Source organism: Podarcis muralis, chromosome 5, assembly GCF_964188315.1.
Source record: "Podarcis muralis chromosome 5, rPodMur119.hap1.1, whole genome shotgun sequence".
NCBI lineage: Eukaryota > Metazoa > Chordata > Lepidosauria > Squamata > Lacertidae > Podarcis > Podarcis muralis.
The window spans coordinates 1,291,511-1,303,973 of record NC_135659.1 but is presented as its reverse complement, the minus strand read 5'-3'; the positions used below and the strand labels follow the sequence as shown (position 1 = coordinate 1,303,973).

Genomic DNA, 12,463 nt, shown 5'->3' with positions numbered 1-12,463 from the left:
TGTACTGAGAAGAAGAAGAAGAAGAAGGGGAGAATAGACAGAGATCCATCTTTGGGAGGCTGGATGCAGAGCTGGCTGGAAGACATGCCTTGAACTCCAGTGCTGCTCTGCTGTGGGGATCAAGTCCCTATTAAAATGACCAAGCTATGACAGTCTCCGCTGTGTCTTCAATCCTCCAAAGGAACACAAACCCTGGGTGAGCACCTGGAACTCCTGGGAATCTTGCAACCACTCAGCAGAGAGTGGGAGTGGTGCCCAACTTCAGTAACACTACTTAACTATCTACTGTGGGCATTCCTTTGACTGGGCGCATTTGCAACTTGAGTGAGTTAGAGTGGAATGTTCACTTACAGTTTATGGAGTTCAAAGGCTTTATTCATGCAGAAACTATTTACAGGACAAGTGGAGAAAGAGAACATAGCAGACGTTTTGTCTCAACAAGTTGGGAGACAGAACAGACTAAAGTGGTTCAGCTTTTGCAGGTGGAGTTAACTTAGACCCATGAGTGTTGGCTTGATCACTAGACAAACAGTTCCCTCATGTGGTTTAAAGTAATATGTTCATTAGCGACAAGCTCAAGAGAAGGAAATGTTTTTGCTTCTCTCCAACAAGCAGTTATTCCCACCATACAGCTTGAGTGCTAAGGCCTAGAGACAGTGTGTTCATGCTTTATTGAATCTTTGACTGAGACAGGTTTTACAATTAGGCTCTCCTAACATTGTCTGCGAAAAAGTCTGAAAACCATATAGGCAAGGTTTTTAAGAAGCTTTTTTTTTTTAAGGGCAGGGTCTTGTTGGAGACTTTGGCGTGACATCAATTTTTCTCAGTATGGAACCCACATTTTCCTCATGACTTCCTGTTTTGTCCCCTATTAGAGAGAGGGAGAGGGATAAAAAGTAGGGGGACTGCAAAATCATGGACTAACCCTGTTCCTCTGAATTCTGTTTCAGGGAATGACCTAAAAATGGAGGACAAATCTAGTCATGAACTGCTTACTCTGAGGTAACTGTAGTAGATTCCTAGCTGCAGGCTTATTTTGACATTACTTACTTCAAATTTGGTACGTCTACGCATCCGTTTTACTGCACATCTTATGTATGGTAAATTTTTGCCACTTGGCAGAGTGATACAGCTCTTCACTTAGTCAATGGACTTCTGTATCCAGTTTCTGTCCTCCCTATGGGCATAACTACCCCTCTGCTTCCTTTTTACTTGAAAAGTGTGTGTCACTCCCTCACTTGGGTCATGCCACATTACAATGCTTTTAATAAAGACCTCCTGCTTTACTAGCCTCTGGAGACTCCAGGCTGAACCCCAGTATTTCCATAACAATTTGGTGTTAGAAGTGGGATGCCTGGTCCTCTAGCTCAGGGCTGGGACACCTCATACAACAACCGGTGGCCCTTAGCAGTGTGGGATCCTTTGTAGCCAACGCATGTCCTGTCCTGTAATAAGTTATCTCCAAGGGAGAATTTGTGCCACAAGTAGACTTTGTGAGTTTGCTGGTTGGCACAGAGTACAAGAAAGAGATCGGCATGATGTTAAGGTGACAAGAAGACACCTTTAACATTTGTGTGAAACAATTTCACCTGCTCAGATTCCTTGTTCTGCACAGCCACTAAAAGGGCAGAGAGCCCTGCCCCCCCCCCCCCCCGGTGATGTGTCTTCTTTGGGGAGGTGGGAAGTCTCTCTGTGGAAATACTTTGTCCCTCCCCAGACTGAACAAGGAGCTCCAGGAGAAGGAGCAAACCATCCAGAGCCTCCAGGCGAAGCTCCACCTGCGCTCAGTGACCCCTTCCAGCAGCCGCACCATCTCTGAATCGCCCCGTTCTGGCAGCAGCACTTCCTTTCTCTCAGACGGCCTGGACGGCTGCTCTGACATGGATGAGGGCAGCGAGCTTGTTTTCTGCCAGGAGGACCCTAGTGAAAACCAGCCCCACAGCCTCCAAAACAAAGGTATAGTCTGAAAGACCTGCCGGAGGAATGTTCTCTTTCCAGGACTGCTGAGTAGCATAAATTGTGCCAGGCGCAGAGACCTCCAAGGACAACGCAGCAGGGAACCTGGAACGGAGACTGGATCCTAGTTGCTCCAGTTCTACACGAAGGTGCAAGGGGGAGAGAACAGAACAGACCAGGCCTATCCAGTAGTCCCTTCTCTCCCAAGACAGCCTCTCTAAGGCTCTTGCTCACACTTGGAAAAGCTCCATTGCAGACTTTCTCCACAGGGTGGGAGCTGCTCCTAGGGGGCTTCCATGCACAGATATATGTAGTCTTGCTAAAAACTTTGCATGGAAAGTCAAAACTAAACCCACAGTGGGGTTCATGTGTCAGAGATTGCAAAAGGTTGCCAAACCATTTGGAATGAAGGGCTTGTGAGAGGTAAAAAAGTAGATATCCACACAATGGGATTGCTTGCTTTTATAAAGGAATAACACCCGAATTACAGGTATGGTGGGGTGCAGGATGGAGAGCATTGTAGAAAAGGACTGAATACATGCCTCCTGTTAGTAATAGGAGAAGAGAAAACATATTCAGAACTGGGCACAAGATTTAGGTTGAACCACAGACGATCCATGTTACATAATGCTAAGTCTGGTGAATGTTGTTTTGTTCAGACATTTCCAAGTTCCCAAGGAATTCACAAAACCAAAGAGACACACACACACCACACGAGTCTAAAAGCAATTTAGATTTGCAAGTGAAATATTCTGAATGTGTGTATCCACTCATCCGCCAGATATTCAGCTGGTGTAAGGTTAGAAGAAGGCTCAGATCACCAAACTACCTGGTCCTCACGGGGCAGCCAAGGGCTTGGGAGGTCTGCACCATTGCTGTGTGTATGGGAACATGCCTTGGCTGCCTTTGAATACCATTTCTGAAGGTGGGAGGCAGATCATACCTGCAGTTCAGATGCTTGCTATACTTTTAATGAAATGGTTGTACGACGGCTTTTATTTTGTCTCTTCTCACTTAATATGAGCCATTTTGAGAGCACCATGTTTTCTTAATGTGTAGGGTATAAATTTAGCCAACAAACAAACAAATTATTATCACTGTCCACATTTCCTCTCACTCTTGTCTCGTCCATTGTCATATGATCAGGGCTCCTTTGCCCCCAGAGTTTAGCCATGATACTCTCCACATGCAAAAGCATTTCCCATCCTCTCTTTGTGGTTTCTTTTAGACTGTTATTCCAGCAAATCTTCTGTGCAACCATCTCCCCCACCTGCTGCAGCCACATCTCCTGCTGCTCCAGCGGAGCCCATCCCAAGGAACCTTCTTCTATCTCCCTCACAAGCCACCCAGCAGCCTTGCAGAGGTATGGTGGACCACATAAAGCAGAGTGGAATGGTGGGCAAATTGTCAGCATGTGTGGACCTTTAGTTATAACTTAATTGGTGTTATGAAGATCAACATGCAACATAGACGTGTTAGGAGCAAAGGAGGATACAGTAAAGAATATTCAGGGATCTTAATTGTCAAGGCACTAAAGCATCTCATTCACCTCCTCCCCTTGGGGCTGCTTATGACCCAGGCGTTTCCAGCTCAAGCCTCACTGCCTTTAGATGTGTCATAATATTGAAGACAAAATGTAACCACAACCTTTTCCCTGCATCTTCAACTTGTGGGGGAAACTCCCATGGAAGAGAATGATTTCCAGATGGCTTGAATTCCTATACTGCTTATTTTTAGAACGTAACCCTGGACATCATCATCAACAGCTTTCCCTCAGCTTGGCTGCCTGCCACCCTGCACCTTTTTTCTGAATCAGTCCTTTGGTGAGGAGGGAGAATATTTCCAGTTTCACCACATCTTTGTAAATGCTTATTTTTCTTCCCAACAAATATTATTTTATAAAGGTGTTTCATTGGGGGTGTAGGCCCAGTGAAAATTTCTTGGGAACCAGCAGAGAGCCAATGTCATGACTTCAGAACAGGCACAATATGGCTGCATCTAGGAAAACCGCTCAGAATCCTAATAGCAGAATTCTGCACTAGTTGCCATTTTCAAACTGTCTTCAAGGGCAGCCCCATGCATAACACATAGCATACAGAGGGTAAAGGTAAAGGACCCCTGACAGTTAAGTCCAGTCGCAAATGACTCTGGGGTTGTGGCGCTCATCTCGCTTGACTGGCCAAGGGAGCCAATGTTTGTCCGCAGACAGTTTTTCCGGGTCATGTGGCCAGCATGAGTAAGCCACTTCTAGCGAAACCAGAGCAGCACACAGAAATGCCATTTACCTTCCCGCTGGAGCGGTACCTATTTATCTACTTGCACTTCATGCTTTCATAGAATCATAGAAACATAGAATCATAGAGTTGGAATAGACCACAAGGGCCATCGAGTCCAACCCCCTGCCAAGCAGGAAACACCATCAGAGCACTCCTGACATATGGTTGTCAAGCCTCTGCTTAAAGACCTCCAAAGAAGGAGACTCCACCACACTCCTTGGCAGCAAATTCCACTGTCGAACAGCTCTTACTGTCAGGAAGTTCTTCCTAATGTTTAGGTGGAATCTTCTTTCTTGTAGTTTGGATCCATTGCTCCGTGTCCGCTTCTCTGGAGCAGCAGAAAACAACCTTTCTCCCTCCTCTATATGACATCCTTTTATATATTTGAACATGGCTATCATATCACCCCTTAACCTCCTCTTCTCCAGGCTAAACATGCCAAACTGCTAGGTTGGCAGGAGCTGGGACCAAGCAACGAGAGCTCACCCCGTTGCAGGATTCGAACTGCCGACCTTCCAATCGGCAATCAGTGGTTTAGACCACAGCACCACCTGCTTCCCTGACCCAGAGGTTATCAGAGCATAAATAATCACAATCATGCTGTGTCTCTCCTGGAAAGCCCACAGCTGACCAACCAGATGGAGCTGGTAAGAAGGACCCTTAGCCACCAAAGCCACAAGGTCAAGTGGGGATGGATAGATCAGCGTATGTCCATCCTGTGCACAAAAACTACTCTGCCTCATCCCATTTATGGACAGATCATTTTAGGGAAAGTTCTAAACTATCCACATAGCTGGGGGGGGGGGGGGGAGATGCTCTTTCGTGGAATCAGTCATTCTCGCTCAGCAGACTTCTTGAGCACTCGCTGAAGAGGCGATATTGTGTCCTCCAAGCTGCAGCCAGCATCTTTGGAGAAGAGCCCACTTGGTTCATATGTTTGTCTGTCACCTCACCCTCTTAACCTTCTCTCTCTCTCATTCTGTGCCTAGGGTTCCATCCAGACTCTTTGTCCAAGCCAGCTGGTTTGGTTTCATTTGCCTCCAGGCCCTGCTCCTTCCTGCCTTTGGGGCCTTCTCCTCCAGCCCCGGCTCCACTCCTTGGCTGCTGCAGGGCGCCAGTTTTCTCCCTGGCTGAGGCACAGCAGGAGCTGCAGATGCTGCAGAATCAGCTGGGAGAAAGTGAGCGCTTGGCCTCCCTCTCCAACCTCCCACATGGCTTGCATGGCTTGCTGAACAACCATCTTTGCATGGCCTGACTTCACCTCTTAGAGCAGGGAAACTAACCACCTCCTAGGATAGCAGAGGCCATTGCAGACCAACTTTTGTATGTTCATTTGGGGCTGGTATTTTGAGGGTTCCAGAAAAGCAATGGACACTGACACTGCAGGACGGACTGTGCTCACTGCCGAGAGCAGGGTTGAGGGGGAAATTAGATTCAGTTTCATTTAAAGGTGAAGCCACTGAATTCACACTTCTCAAACAATATGAGAACCAAATACAGACATCCTTCAACATCTTTGCTTCCCTCAGCCAACCTTTATTTCTGGGCCACAGTGAGGAACAGAGATGCTACATCACCACACAATAGATCCCCAATTAGGATCTTCTCCCTCTGTGTGTATTTTAAATGAATCTTTAATCTCAGAGGATCCAGATCAGACCGGGAATTTTAACAGGTAATCCTCCCCACCCCACCCCCCGCACCATATTCCAAATTAGAACAATTTCTCCCCATCCCTCCCCAGCTTCTGGAAGGATTTTAATCAGGAGAACATTGAGGAGAAAGGGGTCAGCCCCCTTCCCTGATCCCCAGTGTGAGTTGAGCACCCATAGCTCCCTCCCTTTCTATCTCTCTCTGTGTGTATCTATATCTCCCACAGGAGATTCTGATTACAGATCTCCCATGTTACACCTAGTGTGGTTTGAGTTGCCTTGCTTTCTGAGTCTTTCTTATTGTTGGCAACTTGACAGCTGAAAGGACTTGCGGGCGATATCAAGAAACAATGTGTTGTTGTTATTTATTGCACTTACTAGCTGTCATGTTGTTTTATTTCGCTCTGCATTGCATCTGCTTTTCTTTGCCCTTAAACACTGTCGTAGCCTAGAAAACCCAGACTGGTTTCATAGACAGCAGGATTTTTCCTGAATACTAACAAATCTTCCACCAACAAGAAGCAGGTGCCTATTTTTTCTCTCTAGAATTGCACCCAATATAGAGTTGTGTTCTGGTTTTCAGATGCCAAATACCTGGACACGTGCTGTAGGGAGAAAGTGGGGAAGTTGGCTGAATGGAGTAGACAGCCACAGCAGTCCCCACTCCCATGGAAAGCTTGCAGTGTCACATAAAAGTGAGCATGGTGTCCTGCCCTCCTCTTTCTGACTTTCTGCTGTCCCCTCTGCCTAGGTGTGCAGCTGCCAGCTCTACCTCCTGCTGTGACGTCAGGGTCACCGGCTGGCTGCCTTTCCACGGGCTTCCCTGCTGTCTCTTCCAAGCCCTGCCTCCAGGCCTGCCCTCATGTGGACCAGTGGCTTCCCATGCAAAACTCTGCTGAATGGAGCAGGAAATCTGAGGGGTGGGTGGGGGAGAGCAACCCCCCCTGTTGTATGCACCTGAACTTCAGAGAGCCACAGGAGAGATGTGTCTCTGGAATCCTGCCATCATGTTCTTTAGCAACACTTTCTAGCCAGAAGCTCTCAGGTAAACCCTGCGGTCCTGTCCTCTTCATTGCATGAGTCATGAGAACCATCCTTACCAGCCTTCTTTGATTGCATGGTTCCAGTGTAAGAAACCACTGAGTATTCCTTGGATCATGAGTGACATCCTGCTCTGGATCAATGGGCATTTCCGGGCCTAGGTCTGGTGAGATTCACCAGCATCTCTTACTATTACTGGTATTACGCAGGTGGCGCTGTGGTCTAAACCACTGAGCCTCTTGGGCTTGCAAATCAGAAGGTCAGCGGTTCGAATCCCCATGACGGGGTGAGCTCCTGTTGCTCTGTCCCAGCTCCTGCCAACCTAGCAATTCAAAAGCATGCCAGTGCAAGTAGATAAATAGGTACTGCTGCGGCAGGAAGGTAAACAGCATTTCTGTGCACTCTGGCTTCTGTCATGGTGTCCTGTTGTGATGGAAGCAGTTTAGTCATGCTGGCCACATGACCCAGAAAGCTGTCTGTGGACAAACACCGGCTCCCTTGGCCTGAAAGCGAGATAAGCGCTGCACCCCATAGTCACCTTTGCCTGGACTTAACCATCCAGGGGTCATTTACCTTTTACCTTTGCCTTAATATTGCTCTTGTGGAACCGGATGTGTGGTTCCACCTTTTCATGCCAGGTTATAAATTTGAGGATGATAGTAGCTTGCACAGGTCAGGTCTCCTTCCTATGCCAGGAAATTTCCAGAGCTTCAGAATTACTTTCGGCACATCCTACCTTGGCTCTCATCTCTCTTGCATCTGTGCCCTTCCTTGCTGCTTGAGCACAGCTGGTGGTCTGCTGGAGGAACACCTTTCTGAGATCCAGATTCTCCGACAGCGCCTAGAAGAGTCCATCTCTGCCAATGATCACCTGCGGGAGCAACTGGAAAAACGCCTGTCCCTGGTGCCAAAAAGTCATGGTAAGAGGAAAGGCATCCTCACCCTCTCCTCAGGGAGAGATCTGCCACAGATGGCACTCTACCCCAAAGTGCTCTGTTGGTGTCTAGATATCACACCCGTCACACACACCCTCAGCTGGGATCCAGAGGAAGCAATAAAATTGACTGAAGGCATTATACAGGAAGACTTTAATTTAGAAGGGACCTTTCCTGAATGGGACCATGAGTGACTAGACATTACAGAATAATCTTGGAAATGCAGAAGAGTGTTATTGGGTAAAATAGCAGTATGTTAAAGTTCTGTTTAATTCCGCTCCAAGTGGAAAAGCTCTAAGGGGCTCTCTGTATATTTCATACTTTCAGATCGTACTCAAGTACAAAATGCTTGTACGAAATGCCCCTCACTTTTCCTTCCTTGCATCCAGCCATTCAGAGTGCAAGGGATCTCTCCCCTCCCCTGTCTTCTGGTGTACCTGGATGACGAATGGAAAGAACTGAAGTCCAGCTTGCCTCCCAGAAAGCAGACCCTTCAAAGTCATTTCCCTTTCTGCCAGTCTGTGTGCCACATGGGGAGGTAGAAGCTCTGAGGCTTGCAGGAGTTGGAGATCAAAGCTCAGCTTGGACAGCTGGCCTTTCCATGTCCAGGCCAGCCTCCCTTCTACAGCAGCTGGAGATTCTGATGGTCACATGTGAAAAGGCACTAACATTTTTATTTTAATCAAAGAAATAATGGCAGTGTAGTTGCATTCTGTTTGAGGACTCTTTAGTAAGATAAAAGCACCTCTGACTCTCTCCCATCCCCAGAGCTGGAGCAGCTGCAGGAAGCTCTGCTGGCATCCCACTCAAAACTGCATGACGGCGAGATGGAGCTGCACCAGCAGCGAGCTGAGCAGCAGCGGCTACAGGAAGAAATCCGAGGCAAGCAGCAAGACTTTGTGCACCTCCAGGAGGAGTTTCTGGCTCTGCAGAAGAACAATTCCAGGTAGGCCAAACAGAACGGCAGAAGTCAAGGAGATGGAGCATCTCCTTGCCCTCAAAGTCTTATGGAGATGGGAGCTGTCGGGTGTGGAGGCTGGATGACCAGGAATTGGGGTGGAGGGACGGGCTTTCTCGGAGCCATTCACAAGGATCCCTACAACGGCAGGCATCTCCACAGCAAAGACTAACAGGTTTAGTGTGGTGTAGGCTGTCCTGGACTGCAATCCATTTCATCACTCCAGTCCACAAAAGTTTGTGGCCAGAATAAATTAGTTTTTAACTTGGTGAAATCTGCTTCATTAGTTTTACTGTAAGATTAATAAGACCAGCCTTCCAGAAAGCATCAGACATTGTTTGAAAAATAAAACCCCAAAACACTACAGTTGGAGGAAGGAAAGAACTTTTGCAGGAAGAGAACCCAGAAGGAGGGTGAATGGGCTTTGACCCCCCCCCCCCCGCGAGTTGGGAAAGGGAAGAAGAAGAAGGAACTCTGATGAAGCTGCCTTTAGGCTTTCTGCATCTGCTTGACCCTTCAGGATGGGCCTTGCAGAGACATCTGACTTCCCAGCCAGAGATGGCAAACTTCCATTCATTTCTTGGGGTTCTCCTTGCAGGCTTCAACACAGAGTGGCTCTGCTTCAGCAGCAGTGCGAGCAAAACCAGCTGCACTTCCAGACCCTGCAGGCTGAATTACAGGTCTATAAGTTGCTGTGTGGCCCGCAGTTGAAGGTGGCCTCAGGTGGGTACTAAGCTGCTTCCTGGGACACCCCTGGAATGCTCCTGGGGGTGCTGGCTGGTTGGGCCTGGGCACTGGAGAAGCAGGTGGAGGCCGAGAGGGCAGGACATCGGATCTGCCTCTGGGAAGTCCAGAGTGGAACAGATCTATCCCGGAGCTCCTAGGAAGTCTTCACAGGGGCCATAGGGTTCCCCGCTTACTTTGTTCACCACCACCATCATTAATACTTGTATACCCCTTAATATGCAGAATCTGTAAGCATTTTACATAAAACACAGTGAGATAATTAAAAAAAGAATGCATATGCAACATTTAAGCAAAAAATACAAATATATCTGTAAAAACAGAGAAGCTATCAACAAAACATTCAGTTCAACATCATTAAGTAATGAAAAAGAACAACATGAATGAATCTCCTGAGCCCAGGAATGCCTGCTGAATGGGGGGGGGGTGTTAAAGCTGGCCGCTGCTTCTGCCTCACATTCTGCAGTACATGGAAGACCCTTTGACCGCTGGTCAGGTGGATCAGGGTGGAGGAGAGTCCAGCAATAGCAGGAGAGCCACAGGTTCCCCATCCTTGCTTTATCTTTTAGATAAACTCAGCAACAGTTATTGGGGGGCTCTCAGAGAAGGCATGTCATTCTCTTCCACTTTATTATTTTATTAGTCTTGTTTGGTACTAATTTTTTTGCTTGTATCTGTAAAAACATAATAACGAACTAGCAATTCCCTTCACTCCTAGATGCTGACAGAATGCTGGCTTGAGTAATTTGCCTTATGACTCTTGTATCATTCCTCTTCCTCCTCAAGATTCATGTGACTCTTTGATCCTGTTCCCATCATGACCAGACTGAAATTAATTAAGCATGTATTTATTCCCTAATCTTTTGGGAAGTTGCAATGCATTATGAACAGTATTGCTTGATGGGTTGTGCAGTATCAGAGCAGGTATCGGATGAGAATATTGTGTAATATTGGGTGAGAAGTCTAGCTTAGTCAGAAGATTACAATAATAATGATCATAAAGTATTGCAACTTCCCAAAAGATTAGGAAATGGACATAAAAGGGCGACTTTTGAAAAGATTAGCTGCAGACCAATGGAACCTGTAGATAAATATGCTAGATAAATCAACGAAGTCTTTCCTCATATACCTTTTGAGTTGGCAACTCAAAAGCTGACAACTAATATACCTAAACAGAGCAGCCGACACCATCAGTGGATTATTTTAGGGTGGATGTCTTCCTTGATCCTCCCTGGAATTTTCACTAAACCTAATTCTCTCCACACATGCAAGGAAAGTCACACCTGACCTGTGTGGATGCAGGTCAAGGCAATAGCCAGAAATTGCAGATCTTCATATTTCACCCAACTCTCACAAAGTTTTAGCAAGATCTCCTGCGATCTTGCCAGAAGTCGGCGCTGCTTCTCCACTGGTGGTGGTGGGTGGGGCAGTATGATCACGAGGGCAACAGCTCTTGGGCTTTTGCTGCCTGAAGTGGCTGCCTCCCCTCACCTCATAGGTGAGCCAGTCCTGCATCTGGTTGTAGCTGAAGAGAGCAAAGCCTGTGTGATCTGAACTCCAAAGAGGTGCTGACCCAATTAGGTTCCAGTCTGGTGCTTTGCTTTCAGGGACACAGAAGCAGGAGAAGCCGGTGCTGTTAGACGATATCAGCAGCCAGGGGTCCCATGTGATCAGCCACCTTAAGGACTACAGCACCCTTAAGAAACAGATTCTGGAAGGCAAGACTCTGATCCACAAAATGGCCTCTCTCCTGCATCCTGGCCAAGAACTACAGCAATCCAAGGTAAAGTGGGAAGATGCAGAAAATATAAACTCCTCCGGAGCCACATGATCTTTCTCAGCCACACCATCACGAGACTACGAGGCCCAGGAATGGCCACAGGTCGTTGGGACTGCAGCAGTTATCACAGGGTATCTTTCCAGCCCACCTGGGCCATGGGGAGAAGAAAAGCTGCTCCCTCATGTTAGGACAGAGGTGCTCCTGGGAGGACTTACTGAGACAGCTTGAGGACCACCAAATGCATACTCTCCAGAATTACAGTCCCAGAATTAAAAAACCATCCCAGCTTCTGATTTGATCCCAGAATATCCCCATTTTGCCCGCCAGTGCTGTTGCCCCCACGCTCAGGGAGGAGGGTGAGCTGGTGCTTGTCCCGAGTGGCGGTTGCCTCTTCATGGCCTTTCAATAGCTGCCACTGCTGGCCTCCTCCCTTGGGCAGCTTGTAGTGGCTGCTGAAGGGCAGCCAAGGAGGAGGAGAGGCTTTGGCTGCTGAGGCCCAGCTCCCCATGATGCAGGGGCAGGGAGAGGGCAGGAAGAAAGTGGGAGCAGTGCACAAGGAGTCTTGATTTTGATTTTTTAATGCTTTATGTGTCTGTGTTTAATCTTGCTGCTTTCTAAAATTTATTGATTGGCGTGTGTTTTTCTTTTTGTAAGTCTACCAATAAAATAAAATCTGGATTGAGGGGTTTTCTCAGGATGGGGGGGGGGCCATGCCCCGTTGGGGTGGTGCTGGTGGCCCTCACCATTCTTCTGACAGGAAATGCTCTGCAGGGCGGGGGATGCAAAAAATGGGGGGCGGGTCAAGGAGGGCCAGTTGTCAGGTAGTGAGAAATGTCCCCTATTTTCATCTGAGGAATGTTTGAGAGTATGCAAAAGTTAAACAGGGGCGTCAAAGTGGCTGAGGTTGTGCAAGAGACTCTCTTGATAAAAGTTTCTTCTCTCTGCTGCTGTAGATCTTCTGCCAAGAAAGGATCAGGCAACTGCTTGCCAACATGAGCTCTTTGCACCAGATCCTGGAGAAGTCCACTTCGCTCCTGGCAACGTTCTGGAGAGCAACCCTTCCCGGCCCTCACATCTCTGCGCAAGTATGACAGGCAGCAGGGAGACGCTTCCTCTTCCCA

At 47.7% G+C, this 12,463-nt stretch overlaps 1 protein-coding gene across 10 annotated transcripts in view; it reads left to right on the top strand.

The window, feature by feature from the left end:
• Positions 1-12,463, top strand: part of PDE4DIP (phosphodiesterase 4D interacting protein) — a 91,650-nt gene that overhangs the window by 74,633 nt on the left and 4,554 nt on the right. For 8 of the 10 annotated variants that reach the window (XM_077928143.1, XM_077928144.1, XM_028732161.2 and 5 more), the window contains 10 exons: positions 951-1,002; positions 1,718-1,956; positions 3,185-3,319; positions 5,222-5,410; positions 6,636-6,929; positions 7,714-7,845; positions 8,629-8,806; positions 9,417-9,541; positions 11,170-11,345; positions 12,296-12,427. In XM_077928143.1, the coding sequence (XP_077784269.1) occupies positions 951-1,002; positions 1,718-1,956; positions 3,185-3,319; positions 5,222-5,410; positions 6,636-6,929; positions 7,714-7,845; positions 8,629-8,806; positions 9,417-9,541; positions 11,170-11,345; positions 12,296-12,427 (1,652 nt within the window). The remainder of the gene's footprint in view (positions 1-950; positions 1,003-1,717; positions 1,957-3,184; positions 3,320-5,221; positions 5,411-6,635; positions 6,930-7,713; positions 7,846-8,628; positions 8,807-9,416; positions 9,542-11,169; positions 11,346-12,295; positions 12,428-12,463) is intronic. The other 2 variants (XM_077928145.1, XM_077928147.1) reach the window with 2 other exon arrangements.